General features: G+C 57.6%; 6 protein-coding genes across 6 annotated transcripts; 3 read left to right on the plus strand and 3 right to left on the minus strand.

Moving 5' to 3' along the window:
• Positions 1 to 28: 28 nt before the first annotated feature.
• Positions 29 to 1,157, plus strand: BJ171DRAFT_597475 (uncharacterized protein; the record flags this gene model as incomplete). Its single annotated transcript, XM_053114756.1, has 3 exons — positions 29 to 288; positions 432 to 486; positions 602 to 1,157. The coding sequence occupies 3 exons, from the start codon at positions 29 to 31 to the stop codon at positions 893 to 895; spliced, it is 609 nt and encodes a 202-aa protein (XP_052968385.1). The 3' UTR covers positions 896 to 1,157.
• Positions 1,158 to 1,667: 510 nt separating this feature from the next.
• Positions 1,668 to 2,907, plus strand: BJ171DRAFT_497209 (HSP20-like chaperone). The gene is made up of 2 exons (XM_053110270.1): positions 1,668 to 2,206; positions 2,351 to 2,907. The coding sequence occupies exons 1-2, from the start codon at positions 1,898 to 1,900 to the stop codon at positions 2,603 to 2,605; spliced, it is 564 nt and encodes a 187-aa protein (XP_052968386.1). The 5' UTR covers positions 1,668 to 1,897; the 3' UTR covers positions 2,606 to 2,907.
• A 187-nt stretch (positions 2,908 to 3,094) lies between these two features.
• BJ171DRAFT_497210 (uncharacterized protein) lies at positions 3,095 to 3,858 on the minus strand. The gene has a single exon (XM_053110271.1). It carries the CDS (start codon positions 3,817 to 3,819, stop codon positions 3,226 to 3,228), a length of 594 nt encoding a protein of 197 aa, XP_052968387.1. The 5' UTR covers positions 3,820 to 3,858; the 3' UTR covers positions 3,095 to 3,225.
• Positions 3,859 to 5,041: 1,183 nt separating this feature from the next.
• Positions 5,042 to 8,481, plus strand: BJ171DRAFT_28092 (uncharacterized protein). Its single transcript, XM_053106914.1, has 5 exons — positions 5,042 to 5,325; positions 5,668 to 6,370; positions 6,581 to 7,060; positions 7,274 to 7,577; positions 7,735 to 8,481. Exons 1-5 carry the CDS (start codon positions 5,114 to 5,116, stop codon positions 8,355 to 8,357), a joined length of 2,322 nt encoding a protein of 773 aa, XP_052968388.1. The 5' UTR covers positions 5,042 to 5,113; the 3' UTR covers positions 8,358 to 8,481.
• Positions 8,482 to 9,353: 872 nt separating this feature from the next.
• On the minus strand, positions 9,354 to 15,341 carry BJ171DRAFT_457329 (P-loop containing nucleoside triphosphate hydrolase protein). Its single transcript, XM_053108345.1, has 17 exons — positions 15,008 to 15,341; positions 14,673 to 14,827; positions 14,264 to 14,465; positions 13,551 to 14,163; positions 13,176 to 13,447; positions 12,991 to 13,069; positions 12,750 to 12,913; positions 12,449 to 12,639; positions 12,150 to 12,300; positions 11,855 to 12,015; positions 11,586 to 11,764; positions 11,251 to 11,380; positions 11,044 to 11,167; positions 10,581 to 10,959; positions 10,354 to 10,431; positions 10,081 to 10,226; positions 9,354 to 9,839 (listed from the first exon to the last, which is right to left on the minus strand). Exons 1-17 carry the CDS (start codon positions 15,168 to 15,170, stop codon positions 9,406 to 9,408), a joined length of 3,621 nt encoding a protein of 1,206 aa, XP_052968389.1. The 5' UTR covers positions 15,171 to 15,341; the 3' UTR covers positions 9,354 to 9,405.
• Positions 15,342 to 15,818: 477 nt separating this feature from the next.
• Positions 15,819 to 16,985, minus strand: BJ171DRAFT_558221 (polynucleotide kinase 3 phosphatase-domain-containing protein; the record flags this gene model as incomplete). Its single annotated transcript, XM_053113140.1, has 1 exon — positions 15,819 to 16,985. One exon carries the CDS (start codon positions 16,983 to 16,985, stop codon positions 15,819 to 15,821), a length of 1,167 nt encoding a protein of 388 aa, XP_052968390.1.
• Positions 16,986 to 17,152: the final 167 nt, after the last annotated feature.

The raw sequence follows: 17,152 nt of genomic DNA on the forward strand, positions 1-17,152 counted from the left end.
TGAGCCCCTCCGCGAGAAGGTGAACCGAATGGAGTGGGTCTACGTCAAAGGGATCCAGCGACTCCCTTATGGACTCGTCAGAAAGACGTTCCATAGCATCAGCATTCCAAGCCAAGAGATCGCCGACATCTCGTTCCCAGAGATGACGTTGTTTTCCGGGAACGATATCGACGATCTCGCGGCTGGGGATGCTGATGCTATGGAACGTCTTTCTGACGAGTCCATAAGGGAGTCGCTGGATCCCTTTGACGTAGACCCACTCCATTCGGTTCACCTTCTCGCGGAGGGGTTCGTTGGTGATGTTGCTGTTATTGGTTTGGCCCGATATCCAGGCCGGTCGCTTGGTAGCGCTGGGGACGATCTTCAGGTCCCTGTTGGGACTCGCCCGGTGGTGAGGATACGGCCACACTCGGCCATCTTCTCGTTTCCAGAGAGGCTCTGGACGTGCTCTGTGGCCTTGGCGATGTTGGCCTTGAGAGCCTCACTGTAGCTCATCTTAGGCGAATTGGACGCCGAGTCCTTCTTCTGGGGAGCCCTTTGGGGGCTTTATGAGGCCTGCTCCGGCTCGATGGCACACATGCTGACCTTGGCATCTCCACAGCCGATATACCTCAACACTCCACAGACCCGTACCATATATGCCAAGTACCTTGCCGACTCCCCCGATCCAAATCACCAGTCCCAAAGTGCCAGCATCCTTGCGAGTCCCGAGATAGTAGCGTTCCTCGAGGATCAGACAAGACAGATCGACGAAGCCAGAAAGCTTGAGGAGGCGAGAAGGATTGCCGAGGAGGCCAGGGCAGTCGAAGAGGACAGACGTACGTCCAGATTCCATCTGTCCGTCAAAACCTCATCCAAGAAGCCCCACGACCTCCTCAAGAAGCTGTTCCACTGAGTCTGATTTGCCGCACTCGCATCTTCATTCAGCAAAACCAGAAAATACCAAGCCGCAACAAAATCTAGTTACATGTCATCGACTCTGACACGAAGGAAGCAACTGCATTTGCATGGCGACCTCATTCTTCAGCCCCTGATCTTTGTTACTGGAGGTCATTGCAAATCTTTTGAGCTTTTGTGGACTGAATTGATCCGCTTGAATGCACCACCATCGCGGCAACTGTGGTGCCTACTTGCAATACAGTCCAGATCGCACTTGACGCCGTGTGCCAGGGGAACAGGACGGGGCGATTTGTCTGAGCGGCATCAGCACAGCCGATATACCTCAGCACCGAGCCAAAGTGCTGCATGGACAGATGACATTCGCGACCATGGGTGCAGCATGCGGATGCCAAGTCGACTTGGATGCATCCCGCGGTCATGGTCTGGAACAGTCGCTCACTTGCAGCCCCGCCGACACCCAGCAGGCCGACGGCGACCAGCAATGTGCATATCAATCTCTTCCACAGAGAGTGCTCCGCATGCATGCATCGTGCGTCATCCAGAGGCTCTGCATCCTTCCCGCTCGCTCCAGCACCCTCTGCGCGTCGGCATCCTGGCTGGTTTCGCGGTTGGTATCCTGGTTGGTATCGTTGCTGTTTGATCCAGGGTCATGTTTCGATGCCGTTCCTTGTGCGGCCGGATCGCAGCGCTGATTGGCGGCGATGGGATCACGGGGAGAGCCATCCTGGCTTGGGCGGCGTTCGCGTCGTTTCCAGCACATTCGGGGACCTGCGTTGATCCTCGGGCGAGTGCGTGCGTGCGAAATATTGCCACTTGCAGTCGTTCCGCACAGCACCGGATGCGTGCCTTGGGGCATACGGCCCTCGAGATATAAATTGCCGCGGGCACCTCGGCAAGGGAGGTCCGTCGCTAACTTCAAGCAAGCAAGTCTCTCAGCTCACTCAGCCCACTCACTCAGCCCACTCACTCAGCTCAGCACTTCCCTCTCAACATCGCCATGAGCCTCTTCCTCTTCAACTCGGACCCGTTCTTCCAAGATCCCTTTGAGTACGAGCGCCGCGTGTTCGGCCGCATGAACCGTCTGATGAACCAGCTGATTGCCGACGACCGCCTCGCTGCATCTGCACAGGAGGGCGAGAAGCAGCCTGAACAGTCCTCGGACAACCAGTCCGGCAGCCAGTCGGAGGGCCAGTCGGTGTCGCGCCCGGCTCCCAGCGGCTGGGGATTCTACAAAACCCCGCGCCTGGATGTCATCGAGAACGAAACCGAGTTTGTTGTCAAGGCCGACCTCCCCGGACTCAAGAAGGTAGGCGTCGAGTTGCATGTCCATCCGCAGCAGTGGTGCTTGTTCATACCTGTCCATACCTGTCCATACCTGTCCGTGCTTGCCCGTGCTTGTTGCAGCCGAAACAGCACTTCCGACTCACAACCGCACATGTTCCCACCACAGGATGACGTCCATGTGTCGCTGCTCGACGATGTGCTCACGATCGAGGGCGAACGCCGCTCCTCGCACGAGGAAAAGAAGGACACCTACCACATGGTCGAGTGCTCGTACGGCCAGTTCCAGCGCAAGATCCGGCTTCCCCCGACTGTGGACGCCCAGAGCATCCAGGGCAAGATGACCGACGGTGTCCTCGAGCTCAAGATTGGCAAGAAGGCACTGCCGCCTCCTCCCGAGGCCAAGAAGATTGCGATCAACTAGAGCCCGTGCCAGTGCAAGCCCAGCAATAGTTGCGCCGTGGTCTCTCTGGAGACCGCCACAATCAACATCCATCGGTTGCTCGACACGATTCAAATGTGTGTGCTCACCCTTGTTGTAATGCCGCTTCGATAGAAGCCTTTCAGTTTATTCATGATTGTTTGAGTGTTGGCGGGTGCCGTCCACTTCTCGACATCCACGACTGGTTATGAGGATACTGTTGGCAGCATGTCTTGTGTATTCGACTGTCGATTTCTTCTTTTTGGTTCAATATATCCACTTGTCGAGCTGCAGTGCAGACACAGATGGGCACCGGGATGCACCATCCCATGCATACCGTCCAGCCAAGTTGCATCTGCCTGGGAATCAGAGTGACTGCGCGTCGAAAATTTTTGATCCCGCTTCAAACCAGATCCGCCGCTGGCTTCAGCAGGACCTCCTCTTCGACCTGCCCAGCTTCGTGCCCTGAATCTGTCACACACCACCATTCATCACCACTGTTGAAGGAATGTGGAGGTGCTCTCGTTCCGCAAGCCGTCGTCCGTGCTCGCACATTCTGTTCCGGCGGGCCAGGGCCTGAAGATTGGCGGCGAGAGGAAGGAGGCTCGCTGTCGCTGGCACCGTTACTCTGGGCAGCAAAGCCGCACCATCGCAGCCGAACGAGCGCCGCTGTATCCGACAACGCCAAGCTTGTGCTGCCCAGGGGACACACAGAGGATGCTCGCTATCGTTCGGGCGTGCTGGCCTGGGCGGCGACGGGTGTTTTGAGAACCAATGCTTTCTGGGCTGCCGGAGAGAAAAAAGGGTGCACTTGCCGCTGCTGCTGCTGATGCTACTTGGATCCTCCGAGGCATTTCAATGCGGTATCCCGATGGGCATGCAAGTTGGCCGTTGATGCTGGGACCAGATGTTGGCTCGCGGATCGGCTGCCGACATTGATCCACAAGACAGCCGAGCCAAAGCGCCGACCAGGAGAACAGGAAAGACGCGAGCCCCACCCTTGCCCCAGACCAGCCCGGGAATCGAGCCAGGGTGGTGGGGGATGGACGGGAGTGGTTTCGTTCTCGTCTTGCCTTCCGCGTCGGAGACATCGATGCGGCTCTGGGGCTGGAGCTGGTCGAGAAAGGCATGCAGCAAGCAAGACCGCGGTCGAGGCATGAGCGATGCAGACGAGACGGGCGAGGATGGATCTTGTGGAGGCAGTCATCGCTCGCCATGGTCCTTTCGGCGTGCACAAGCTGCGTGCAGAACCAGTGCGGGAGTGTGGCCGAAACCGCCCGGCACTCGCGACAGCGCAGCGCTTTGCTGGAAGTGGTGCAGCAGCCCGAGCAAGCACAGCCACAGCAACGGCGAGCTGCGCAGATGGCACCACGGCCGTCGATTGGACGCGTGCGTGCCGCAGGAGTCGCACGGACATCGCACAGGCGCAGCATGCACGCGTGTCACCCGCACCAGAGTGCGCGCACCGCGGCCGAGCCGCCGGCGCCGCCCTGGCACCACGCGTCGGCGCGTGGCTGCGGTGTCTTGGTATTGTGCTGGCATTGTGCTGGCATTGTGCTGTCATTGTCGTCTTGGTATTGTCTTGACATTGTCTTTGTGGCTGTCGCGGCACTGTATCCGTCTCGTCTGCAGATCTGGCTCGGTCTCCATGGCCGCCCATCTGTCTCGCAGATTGTCCTTGGACCGTTCGCGGGTCATTCGCTGGGTCGTTCGCTCGACCGGTCCTTGGCCGGTCCATTGGCCCTTTGGCTCGTCCATTGCTCCCCACAGTCGCTTCCCACAGTCGCTGCCCACAGTCGCTGCCCAAAGCCCTCGCTTGCCAGACGCTTTCGCTCGGCCTTTGCTCGGCCTTTGCTCCTGATCCATCTCTGGCTTTCCCCATGCATGTGCCACAGGCTCGCCTTCGCCGCTTGCTCGTCCATTGGCCATTCGTCCGTTTGCCAATTCGCACAGCCGGGCCACAGTTCCCACCAGCACGCTCCCCCCCTGCCTGTCGCATCGAGCGTCCTGTATCCGCCTCGGACCACCCGGTTCACTCTTTCCTTCACCCCTCCTCCCCCCCACCCAGCCTCCTCCTATATAGCCCCCTCGTGCACCCTCTTGTCTGGCTCGTCGCATCTCTTGCTCATTCTTGCTCCGTGGTGGTCGTCGCTGCGCTCGTCGTTGTCATCTTTGCTTCGATCTTGGTCATTGTCGCAAGCCGGCGGTCGCTTGTTATCAATCCAGATCGCCAAGTCGATCGTCCCCTGTCGTTGTCCCTGTCGTTCGTGTCGTTGTCCGTGTCTGCTTCAACGCTCTCTCAACCCCCAAAAAACTTGTCTCTGTCCAAGCACGATCTTGCCAACAACGGCTCTGGTCACCGCCTCCATCGCCGTTCACAGCATCCATCCCACCCCCGGCCACAGCTTCCACCAGCCCACCATGAAGACCCCTGGCTCTCCAAAGGTCTCGGTCTCCACCGACCCCAACTCGAGCCCGCTGCTCCGTCCCTCGGCCGCCGAGATTTCTCCGATGCGTCGCATTCGCAGTTACGAGGGCTCGTCTGCCCATCCATTCTCCGACCTCGGTGGCAGTAGTAACGCTGCTTCGACCCCTGACCCGGCTCACCACCAGCCACGGTCCGGGGCCGACAGCTTCCCCTTCAAAGTGCGTCCCTCGGCACCCCGGACCTTCAGCCGACTTCCTCCTCCGACAGACATATACGAGGACGAGAGCGACGATGAGTACGTGGCATGTCGTTTGGTCAAGTGCGGTGCCGGTGGCGTGAGCATCATGAGCGTTGCTGACTCTCTTCTCGTCTCCATATCCATCCTGCCAAACCGTCTCTCTGGCACCAAATGCTTGTGGTTCTCGACCGACTGGGCGACCTCGATCCGATCCTGGAACTTCTCTGCGACGCCTCAATGTAATGCATCGATACAACAATCATCCGCACGATCATTTCGCCCACTCAACCCGACTCGATTCGACTCGCCCGATGCATTGCATTCCAATCTGTCCCGACCCGTTTCATCCCACTTCAATCTGTCTCTTACTCGTATCCTTTCATCCAGCGGCCCCGCCAGCGCCCCTCCCATGGTGCGCTCTGTCTCCATGTCCGAGCTCTCTACAGCACTCCCTCCGATCGGGCCTCCACCATCTGCTCCATTGCCTCCTGTGCCCGGCTCCTCCGATTCGCTCAAGAGACAAAAGTTTGTTCGCTACGCCCGCCGTCCTATCGCCCCCGCCAGCGGCCCGCAGACCGTCTCTGTTCCGTCGTCGCCAGTCCTCAGCCGAGAGTCGCGATCGTCCATGTCTCATGTGCGTCCCTCGCACCTGGCCGCGACTTCACCGCCGCTCTCGCTGCTCGCACAACACATCTCGGCAACATCGTGGTCATCATCATCGTCGTCGTCGTCAAACTCTCAGTCGCCTCAGTCGCCTCAGTCGCCGCTTTCGCCACTGTCACCTCAGTCGACCAAGCCCCAGAGCTTGATGCCCCCGGCAACTCCTCAGCTTGGTCACGGACGGCTCCCTCCTTCCAGCCACCATCTGCTTCATAGAACAAAGTCCACTGCCGTTGCCCTCCCGACCGCCAGCTCCGATATATGCTCGCTCGACACGCCCACGTCCACATCGTCACCATGTCCTTCCTTTACGCCTCTCTCTCCCTCCATGTCTGCGTCGGGCATCACAGCCCTCTACGTGGCCACCAACGAGCGCCCTCGCCTGAGCGATCTGCTACGGCCTCATCTCGTTTCGAATGATGTGCTCCGCAAGGAATACCCGGTACGTTCCAGCTGCATCATCGAGCCGCATCATCGAGCCACATCATCGAGCCGCATCGTCGAGCCGCATCGTCGAGCCGCAATCGGATCTTGGTGTACCCGATTAGATCGTGTCTCGGATCTATTTCCTTGATCGGTGCTACCACCCACGAGCAACTAACCGTCGCCTGAGTGTATCCTGACAGCTTGTCCCCTTATCTCGGCCTCGCAGGGTATTATCTATCTGACCAAGAAGCTCATCGGCTTCAACGACGAAAATCTGATCTATCTGGCCACATGGCCGCCAGCGCTACGCGTCTATCAGTTCAACTCACCAAGGCTGCTCAATATCCCCAACATTGACATGGGTCGATCGCCGATATCGATCCAGCTCCGCAGAGCCATCCTTATCCGCAGCAGCCTGGCCTACCGCTGCTTTTACTGCGCTGCACGGAGCGCTGCCTTGGGCGATTTGATGAACGGACCATACTACGACAAGGGCCCCGACCACGACCGGCCCATCGTCAGCCCCTTCGACAACCGCTTGGACGATATGGAGAGCCAGGCCCTCACCCTCGCATCCGAGGCCTCGACCATCCCGGCGACCGTCACGATGGACGCCAAGGCTTCGCTGCGAGAGCTCTACGGAGAAGATGCGTACCAGCAAATCGCTGCCATCTGTGCCAGTGTCGGCTGGACCAACATTTTCTCGGTATGTCCTCATGCGCCTGGCACCACAACAGATCGCTGACAGATACCTTTGGATCGATTGCATCCACCGTCGACTATCGCTGTTGCTGTCGCTGTCCGCGGTGTTGCCCCCTGCCGCGACATGGGTAGGGGTTTCTATGTCTCACGATGCCGTCGCCCGAGCCTCCGCGGCGCTAACCCCTCCTGTGTGTGGACCATGCTGCCCATCGATTAGGACTCACTTGGCCTCGATCTCGACAATACCTCCATCGACCTGGGCGAGCAGTATCTCTATGAGTACGGGTGGTATCCAGGCCGGTACCGACACACACCCGAGCCGATGCTGTACAACGAGGATCTGGTTCCCGGCCACAGCGATGGCTCGGAGCATTCGGCGACAGGATCCGGTGCCCACGGATCTCCTCAGAACGCACACAGCAGCCGGGGCCTGGCCTGGGCAAAGGAAATGATCAAGACCCTCAAAGTCTCGCATGACAACAATACCCTGGAGCAAGGATGGCTGAAGGGATTCCCATCAGGTCAGTGGAATGCGGCTGCAAGCTGGTGTGGCGCTGGCCCCTCCGATCCGGAAGCACAATCCCACACTTTCTTCGTGTCCTGCCGTCGTGCACCGAATCGGCTCTCATCGTGGAATCGTCATGATTTCCATTTCTCGTTAACCACGCTGGCCCCTAGGACACCGCAATCTCAACAAATGGATGAAAGAAGTCATGGGCTTCCAGCCCACCTATCTTGCTCAAGTGGTCAATAAGGAGCTGAAGCGCTCCCTGTGCTTTACCCTCTGGCAGTTCATGCTGCGCCCCGTGCACCAGAAGGACGACTGTACAGGCCCAAACTCTGCCTCGGAGTGGTCGCATGGCGCGAAGGCCCTGATGTGGTTCGTGTTTGCCACCGAGTCCAAGAATGTCCTGCTGCAGGGCCATGCTGCGTTCCTTGCACATCGCGCCGCCATCTCGATCGAGACGCTCAAGCTTGCCGCCGCCCGCATGTCGCTTGGCGACGAGCGCTTGGACATGGCCGCACGATGGGTCCGCCAATATGCGAGCATCAAGCGCACACACTTCACCCCGGCAGAGTCGATCCGCTTCATGGAGAGCATGGTCTCGCCTGTCGGGGTCATCGAGCTGGTGTGCACGCTCGGCCTGGCCAACAAGATGCACCGCTTTGCCAGCCTGGTGTCTCACGGCGACGGCAAGCACGTCTACTTTGAGCCGGAGATTGAAGAGTTCCTCAGTAACAAGGGCCTGGAGCTCAACATCCTGATCCCGGCCGCGCCCATCACGATGCCGGTCCGATGAGAACGGTCTTTCACTGGATCGATTCATGGGCAGCCTCGACACTCTGCACTTCCGATCGCCTCCGCCTTCTTGTTCGGCTGTAACCGCATTCTCTCTCTCTCGCCTCTCAAGACTTTGACTTGCAGCTCTCCTCTTTGGAATCCCTGTCCAGGTTGACTTTTTTTTTTCTTTTCATTTGATTCCTTTCCGTTCCGCCCAGCCTTTTGGCGGATCCCCTTTTTGATCTTTGTTGTTGCTCCAGGTGCTTTTCAGCTTCTCGGAGCTCGAAAGCGCAGTGCAATTTGTTGACCAGCCCAATACCCCCTCACCTCTCCCACACACCCCACTCCCACTCCCACCACTCCCAACGAAATCCATCCCACCTCCAGCTTCCGGCTCTCGCCAATCCAATCCAATCCCATCCCATCCATCACCCGTCTGTTTCTAGATCCACATGCGTACACATCTTCAACATACATATTTGTCTTGTGTCTGTGTTTGATATCCTCGTCTGACTCTTTGCCTTCTTGCTGGTGATGCCTTGCTTGCTTGCTTGCTTGCTTGTCGATTCTCAAGTACCAACAAACGCACTGACCCCCGGCGCAATCCGGAGACAGCAACATCAACAAAAGTTGAGGCCGAAAGAATGAGCACTGAGAATACCAAAATACACTGTCCCACATGCTTTTTTTCGTCCTGTCGGCCTCTGCACCGTGCCATCCTGGCTACGTCTATTGTCGTAGTCGTCCTGAGTTCTGGCTTGTGAATGTTCTTTTGCCTCCGTCACGGTTGTTAGCATTGCCCGTCACATCCATACAGGAATGGCCCCCCATCTCGAAACTCAGAACCATCGACTGCAGTCATCTCCCTAAATCATGCTGTATTTGGCGTCAGGGCCATGTGCATACCCGAGGGGCTACGTATGATTGTTTCGCAAAGGAAACGCTTCGATGACTCGGTGGACCCAATGCCTCGCCATGTTGCTCGGCTGCCCTTCCCCCACCCCACAGATCCCACCCCACAGATCCCATCCCACAGATTCCACCCCATTCCCGGCCCGTTTCCACCTTCATGCTCGTCCTTTTCCCTTTCGGTCAGCGGACGGTTTCTTGTCAGCGCCACCCGATGCTGAGCCGACAGCAGAATCCGGCCCACTCGCGTGCTGTTGTTTTCGCTGCGACTGTTGCGGCTGTTGTTGATGTTGTTGATGTTGTTGATGTTGTTGATGTTGTTCATGTGCCTGTTCTTGACTCCGATGCTGCCGCTGTTGCTGTTGCTGTTGCTGTTGTGGCTGTGGTTGCTGGGTGTCTTGGCTGGTTTCAAACTTGCGCCGGATATCCTCATACCGCCCGAGTTCGGCGACCGAGACGCTTGGGGTCAAATCAGCGGCGGCTGCTTCAAAGTCTTCGTGCCTTACTTGGACGCAAAGGTCGTCTGCCGATGCGTACTTTTCAAAATACTCGCTGTTCGACAGCACTCTGCCTTCCGAGCGACTGATCCGCTCTGTTCTCAAAAATGAAGAAATCGGGGCAGTTAAGCATGACAGCCTGTGCTTCGGCTGCTCCGCATCAACTGGAAGAAAGCCACCAATGAGGCGAGCTCCATCAAGTTGCAGAGTAAAGAGCTCTCTTGCACATCAGTGGAGGGGAGTGGTAGAGTAGAGCAGCAACAGAACGAATCCGGGAAGGGAGCTTCGCCTGTGTGCAAGTCGCTTGCATTGACTCACTCCTTCCTCAACACTTACCAATCTCACTCTCTGCTCTCTGGACAGTCCTCGTCATTGCCTTGAGTTGTGCATCCGAGCAAAGTGCATAGAGGTCTGCGCCTGTGAGATTCATCGGGAGGCGATCCGCAACCTCACGAAGGTCCAAGTCCGGAGTAAGGACGAATCTGCATCAGAGAGCCAACATCGAGTATAAAGGGAGCGGTTGAGTGTCAGCCGACCAGAGAAGCCCTCCCACCAAACATGTGTAGCGTGAACGATGCGAGAGAGGAGCGTCTGTCGACAGACACTTACTTGCGAGTGAGCGCCTCCAGAATTCGGTGCTGGTCCGCGTGGGTCGGGCTGACTCCGAGGTAGAGCATCTTGTCGAATCTAGATCGTTTGCATGCCGCAGACGAAGCAAACCGTACCCGCAACTCAATAAGTCTCGAGCACGCCCCCCAACAGCTGCGATACATGTCGACGCTGATGGATATCAGCGCTGAAAGCTGGCATGGGGAATGAAAGCAGCTATGACCCACCTTCCGGGTCGCAGCAGCGACGAGTCCAGAAGATCCGGGCGGTTCGTCGCCCCGATGACAAACACATCTCCGCCAGTTCCGCCGGCGACGCCGTCCAGCTCGGCCAGCAGCTGACTGACGATCCGGTCCATGACCCCGCCCGAGTCGCCCTTGTCGCCACGCTTCGGAGCAACCGAGTCCAGCTCGTCAAAGAATATGACACACGGCTTCGCATTGCGGGCCTTCTCAAAGATCCGTCGGACGTTAGCCTCGGACTCGCCAATGTACATGTTGAGCAGCTCCGGGCCCTTGACCGAGAGAAAATTGAGCGAAAAGTTCGTGGCGATGGCCTTGGCGACGAGGGTCTTGCCTGTTCCAGGTGGGCCGTAGAGCAGGATGCCTATGTGCGAGGACATCGTCAGTCGTTGCACACAGCATCCGCCTCCTGAGGCTGTGATGAGGCAAAGCACTGACTCGTCCCTACCGGACCGCTTCTTCATTCCCTCGGCAAAGAGTTGAGGGTGCCTCAGCGGCAGATCAATCGTGTCGATCAGGGCTTCCTTGACATGCTGCAGGCCACCGACATCCTCCCATTTGACCTGTGGGATCTGTTGGGACCAGTGCAATGCAAAGATGAGCCCAGAGCCTCCCGCATGAGCTCTCTGCATGAGCGTTTCGCAGCAAGCCGTACCTTTGGTGCGCCGATGCTATCGGCGTGTTGTTTTCGGATCTTGTCCAGACCAGCCACAAAGTGCTTCATCGCAAGAACTGGCTGGGCGAGCCTGATAGACAAGGGATCAATGTTCTGCTTGGTGCGTTTTCTAACGATCATGGACAGTGTACATTACATCATGTGTCAGGATTGTTGCGAGGGCGGCCAGCAAAGAAGCCCGTGGGCACCGGGTTTATCATCACGAATGCAGCCAGAGCTCAATGAACAACAGGGGCTGCCAGACCAACGAGTAGCGTGCCGGTATCGACCAAGATACTCAGCCGGTAACTGGCTCGATTCGATCGGCAACTCACAAATACTCGTCGACTTCCTTGAGCATGGCGGTGTTGGCCTCGCTCACGAGACTGACAAGGTCTCCAGCGAGCAGCCCAGCGGTGTGGCGAGCCAGATATGCCCAGTCAATGTCCATTGAGGGGTTCATGTCCCTTGTCCGGCTCTTGAGGATGGCCAACCGTTCGTCTTCCTCCTGGGCCTGTGATAACCACACATAAAATAGAAACAAGGCTCATGCGTCAGGTCGAGTGACGAGCTTTGCTTCAACGGCTCAGAGGCGCATCACTACCTTCATCGACAAAACGTGCTGGAAGCAATCCTGCACGGGCTCGGAAATATCGTCGAGACTATCGGCCACCCCGACAATAAAGGTCGGATGGGTTGTGTTGATGTAGGAGCGAGGAATCTTTTCAAAGTTCTTCTGGAGCAATCCGACTACCGGCGCACTCTCTAACGGCACAGAAGGAATGCATGGTGAGCCAAGAAGAGAACAAGCAACGAGGCCAGCATCTTCGCTCAGCCCTCTGGCGTAATGCCGAGCACAGATTCGCATAAGGCACACAATGCCATGATTCCTTGCTTGCCTGCGCGCTTGCTTGGGTCCTTCTTGGATATGGCAGCAAGATCCGAGAGAATCAAGATGCATGGCGAGCATCCCATAGCTTTCTCAAAGTAAAAGTCCATCAGGGCGCCCATGTCCTTTTCTTTCTCGCCCACCAGCTCATAGCAATCAACCTGGATTGCATCGTGGATATTCAGCGTGCACGAGTCGCGGATAAAGTGATGAGCACATCAAGTCGATCGTCGAGATCATGTCCAGTTGAGTGGGCACGGTCCGCTCGTTGCATCGAGTAGCGATCGAGACAGCGCTGACGCTACTTGCCTGCAGCACATGCACTCCAAGTGAATCGGCCACCTGGCGAACAAGACTGTGCTTCCCGACACCCTTTGGACCGTGCAGGAGCACAGAGCACACCAGTTTGGAAGCAAGCTTGTCTGACTTGAGGAACGACATGAACAGCTCGCTGACTTTCTTGTAGAGTGAATCTTCGACACCAAACTCAATGCGCAGACCTGCACCCGCATTATGCCACACAGACAATCAGTCCAGCTAGCCTATTGAACACATCCGTGTCTGCAGCTTCCCCGCCGATCCACACTCTGGCGTGGCGCGACAGTCTTACCGAGTTGCAGAAAGTCCAAGAGTCCCGGCGGCACTCTAGTGTGCACCTGTCCCTGCTCGAGGACCATGGTCCGGTCTGGATCAACCCAGGCTCCGGGCAAGCCGCTCTCGCACTCGATTTTGACGACTTTGATGTAAATCAGCCCAAACGAGGGCTCCATGTAACTGGAAAACAGTGGAAAGTATGTGTTGGTGAATATACGTCGATCATATCGGCACCCAGGACGCATGGCGGTACTCACGGGTCGAGTTCATCAAAGAACCGAGTTTCATCGCCTTTGCCTTTGAATAGGGCGCTGGAAGACAGCGATGCGTCTCGCACTGGCAGACAGGTGAGGCACGGCTGCAAAGTTAGAACAGAGCTACCAGAATGGAGCTGTCTCATTAGCACGCTCGCCCACACGACGTCTGCAGATTGAACGCCTACAATTGAACGGGATCCCAATGACGTCGCCTTCGGTCACCAGCCGATGCTTCGACCGAAAGTATTTTTGGATCGCATAATCGGATATCCGTATGTTGCTTTGGGCCGTAGTTGCTGGCTCCGAGACTCGGGCCAGCGTAACCTTCTGGGCAACATTGCTGGAGTCATAGGCTGAAGCACTCATCGATGGCGGGAGGGAGCGGATGCCAACAAGACCCTTGTCGGCAAGGTCATCGATAGAGTTGAAATATAGTGTCGGAGGCAAGTATATGGCCCTGCAGACACTCGCAGCGGTGAGCATGGCGAGCCAATATCAGCGAGTCGCAATGGTTCCCCATCGTACCCGGCCATGAGCAGAGGACTATGGCGGCGCCTTACCCTCTTGGCAACTCTGCAGCAAAAATCTTGCAAAGGCGTGGATGGCTCTGCGGATGCCGCGGAATCAGCTGCACGGCCGAGCCGCTAAAGATCCCAAGTTCGACAAGGTCATCCAGACTTGCATAGACGAATCTCTCCGGGTCTTCATCTCTCCCCGGCGGCGGCTCCAACAGATGGTGTTCTGGCAGAGCAGTGTACGGCGACAGCTGTTTGGAAGTCACCGTGCGAATGGACGAGCCGCTGCCGAACATCTGAAACAGTCCATCGATGCCCTGATCAGGGGTGATGCCGGCCTTGCCAGCGACGGCCAGTGGAAAATAGAGGGCAGGATGCGTGCAGTCGGTCGTAGCCATATCATCGTGCCTGTCTTGCCGGTGGATCAGGGAGTCGTGCTGTTGGACGGCCGGCAAGTTGCTGTCGCTGTCGATAGAGTACTCCGGGATGCATGTCGCCACAAGCTTGGTTGCGGCGCTAACGACGCCCTGCATCACGGGCGTGATCATGAGCACCTTGAAGCGACAGACCATTCCGGATATTGAGATTCGGTAGGTGCTGCCTTGTCTCAGCACGGCATAGTCGTCCGCAAGAACTTTGTGGAGCCATTGGAGCGATTCTGGGCAAGTTTCGGCTGGAGGTCAGGCTCTGTCGCTCGCAACCACACCACCGACTCAAGCAGATAACACATGTGGCAGTAGCGACCACTCGAAACTCACTCGACTCGATTGCCGAATACGAGGCGTCGTCCAGTGCCCCCAGGATCACCCTGTCGATTTCGACAAAGACGGCTGGCTCGAGCTCGATCGAGAGACGGCTGCTTTCGGGTCGGGCGTGCTGGTCTGGAAGCAGCAAACGCTTGACGTGACCTGCGAGATCATGACACTCGACAAACGAATCGGGAAGAAACATTGTGGGGTGCTGGGGCGGAAATCGGTTCATGCATTCAGGTCGTCGGAAGAAGGCAGGATGGCGATGAGAAGAAAGCGACATCGATGCCGGGACATTCAAGGTCAGGCGCGGCTTCCAGCAGGCAAAGCTGAACTTGGGTGGCCATCCAAAGCCAGCGCCGATGTTGGTAACATATCTGCGCGAGACTGCTGGGGATATCGACAGACTCGAGCTCACCGATATGTTGTTGTGGGCCAAGCCCGATTCTCCGGGAATCCTCTGGGCCAGGGTTAGGATGGATGCCAGGATTCTGGCTGCGCCATTGGGGGCCCCCACAGCTCCGCTGGCACCAAGAGCTTCCTTGATGATGGCATATATGAAGATCGAATCGGCTGGGGTCGAGACAATACGGGCTCATCAGTATAGCCCACTGCATGCACTTGCTGGTTGTGGATCGCGGCGGTCTGCTCGCGACAAGCAGCAGAATCGAGAGGATAGCATCGTTCATCGCTGCCACTGGCCCATCCACCGGTCGGCGATCGGTGGCTCATGCAGCGACGCACTATTCCTACCCGAGGGCATGCTCCGCTTGGGCGGCCGAAGTCGGGCGCCGTCCTGAACGAGGCGGTCCCAGAGGCTGGATGTGAGATGGACCAAGGGCTCGTTGAGCGTCTGGCTCTCGCGAGCACCCTCGGCAAAGGCCAGAGGCAGCAGAGCCGTCGACACCTTGGGCATGGCGGCAGATCGGATGGGGGCGCGGCCAGCAGAGAGAAGGCGGATGGGAGAGGATTGTTTCTGGTTCCAGATCAGCCCAGCGGGGAAGCATGCGAGCGCAAGACAGCGGCGGGCGCCATGAAAGTCGGCGACACTGAAGCGAGGCGAGGCGAGAGCAGGCGCATTCTTCACATGCCGACAACGGAGCATCAGGTTCATCCCGACAGACCACACGAGCAGAATGTGAATGTGAGCGTGGGGAGATATTGTCGCACCTGTGCCAGAGAGCCCCGATTCCGGCACCCTGTTCGCTGCGATTGTGCTGCAGCGATAGCAGTTACTCATTGACAGAGCACCCTGGTTATCGACGATTGATCGAATATCTTGTTACCCAACACCATCGCGCGCTGGCCATGACCATTCTGTGATGCGGTGCTACGCCCTCATCCATAGCCTGAGAAGCGTTGCCTCCATATTGAGTGTGTCCGAGATCAGTGCGCATGTCGATTGTGGAGACCGGAGAGCGATTGGTCGTTACTCGGAGGCTGCCAAAGTGATCTGTATTATTTCTTAAGGCATTGCTTGACGCATGCCATCACATACTACGCTGACAAGTGGGATCGTGAAGGTGTCCCGTTTGCTCATGTGCAAAGTGCACTTGCGGGTCAGCTAGAAATGGAACATCAGCCAGCTCTGCTTCTCTGCATCAGACTCGAATTGAGGGACAAAATCGATCGGAATCACCTCGCCGAATCCCTCGTCGACGAGCGGCTCCTCGAAGCGGGACCGGAAGCTCGCAAAGGCGACATCGGGGACATGGCTGTGGTCCGCCTTCTGGATATGCTCTCGATATGCGTTGTTGTGGTTGCAGAGGTCGAGCGAGGCCCTGAACCAGAGACAGCGGACGGAGGCGCCGTATTTCTTTGCCAGCGCAACGTATCCTTCGCGCGCCTTCCGGTCTGGATTTGTGTTGTCGATGACGATCGAGGACTTGTTCTGCAGCGACTGCTCGGCAAGCTTGAGACAGGCCGCTCGGGACCTGCAGTTGTCCTGGTTGACATGCACGTAGCCATTCGGGACAAAGTGCTTCAGGGCCGCATGCGACTTGCCCGAGGCAGGAAAGCCGACAAAGACAACGACATCTGGCTGCTGCTGGCGAGCGGCAGCATCCAGGGCAAGCGCCGGCTCAGGGGCCGCCTTGTCGACGACCGACTCCAGATAGACGGCAGGATCGAATTCGAGCAGGGGCAGCGGAGGGGTTTTCTGGTTGCCAAAGAAGGTCTCGGGGATATGGAAGTCCACTCGCATGTTCAGGGCCAGTTTGCGGTCAGTGTCAGCCCAGTCCTTCTTGAAGCCCGGAGTCCAGTCGTTGGGCCGGCCTGCCGCATCGCCAACATAGTAGCTGGCGCTGAGATCGATCTCAACACCGCCGTTCAAGTGGGTGGCAAAGTACTCCCACATTCCAAGCCGAGGCTTGCGGAAGTGATCACGGCCCTTGGCAGCTACGAGAAGCAACGGGACGCCGTCGAGCGTCGCAGCAATGTTCTCGACCTTGGTCCTGAAGATCTCCTCCTTGTCATCGTTGGTGAGGCCGCCTTGGTTGGTCAGAACGACGATGCGGAAGCCCTCTTTCACCAGAGCCCGGAGCTTGTCTGGCGAGCCAACATAGATCCACTTCCAGTCGTCGGCATCCTTGGAATGCACACGCTTGCTCTTGGGCACAATCCAGGTGTCGTCGAGATCAAAGGCAGCGATCTTGGAGCTTGGCGTCTGGTCGCCAGCGGTGGCGATCAGCAGGGTTTCATGGGTGACCCACTGAACTGTGGTTGAGGGCATTTCGGCTGTTGCGTCGGTCTGGTTGCGGGCAAAGTACGAGCGAACGGACGGGGTCTTTTTATCGACGTGGCCGGCGGCAGCTCCAGCGGCGGCTTTGCGTTTGGACATGGAGGGGGGGGGAGGAACAGTGCTGAAGCCAACGAGAGCGGCGATGGAGACAAAGAGGA

The sequence above is a fragment of the Polychytrium aggregatum genome (assembly GCF_025602895.1).
Source record: "Polychytrium aggregatum strain JEL109 chromosome Unknown BJ171scaffold_11, whole genome shotgun sequence".
NCBI lineage: Eukaryota > Fungi > Chytridiomycota > Chytridiomycetes > Polychytriales > Polychytrium > Polychytrium aggregatum.

Coding starts and splice junctions, on each gene's coding strand:
- BJ171DRAFT_457329 (XM_053108345.1), bottom strand. CDS start 15,170: ATGCCCAAGGTGTCGACGGCTCTGCTGCCTCTGGCCTTTGCCGAGGGT. Junction 11,381..11,585: donor AAGGAAGTCGACGAGTATTT/GTGAGTTGCCGA, acceptor CATGATCGTTAG/AAAACGCACCAAGCAGAACA. Junction 10,432..10,580: donor TCGCTGCTGCGACCCGGAAG/GTGGGTCATAGC, acceptor CAAACGATCTAG/ATTCGACAAGATGCTCTACC.
- BJ171DRAFT_497209 (XM_053110270.1), top strand. CDS start 1,898: ATGAGCCTCTTCCTCTTCAACTCGGACCCGTTCTTCCAAGATCCCTTT. Junction 2,207..2,350: donor ACCTCCCCGGACTCAAGAAG/GTAGGCGTCGAG, acceptor TTCCCACCACAG/GATGACGTCCATGTGTCGCT.
- BJ171DRAFT_28092 (XM_053106914.1), top strand. CDS start 5,114: ATGCGTCGCATTCGCAGTTACGAGGGCTCGTCTGCCCATCCATTCTCC. Junction 5,326..5,667: donor GAGGACGAGAGCGACGATGA/GTACGTGGCATG, acceptor CGGCCCCGCCAG/CGCCCCTCCCATGGTGCGCT. Junction 6,371..6,580: donor TGCTCCGCAAGGAATACCCG/GTACGTTCCAGC, acceptor TCGGCCTCGCAG/GGTATTATCTATCTGACCAA.
- BJ171DRAFT_497210 (XM_053110271.1), bottom strand. CDS start 3,819: ATGGCGAGCGATGACTGCCTCCACAAGATCCATCCTCGCCCGTCTCGT.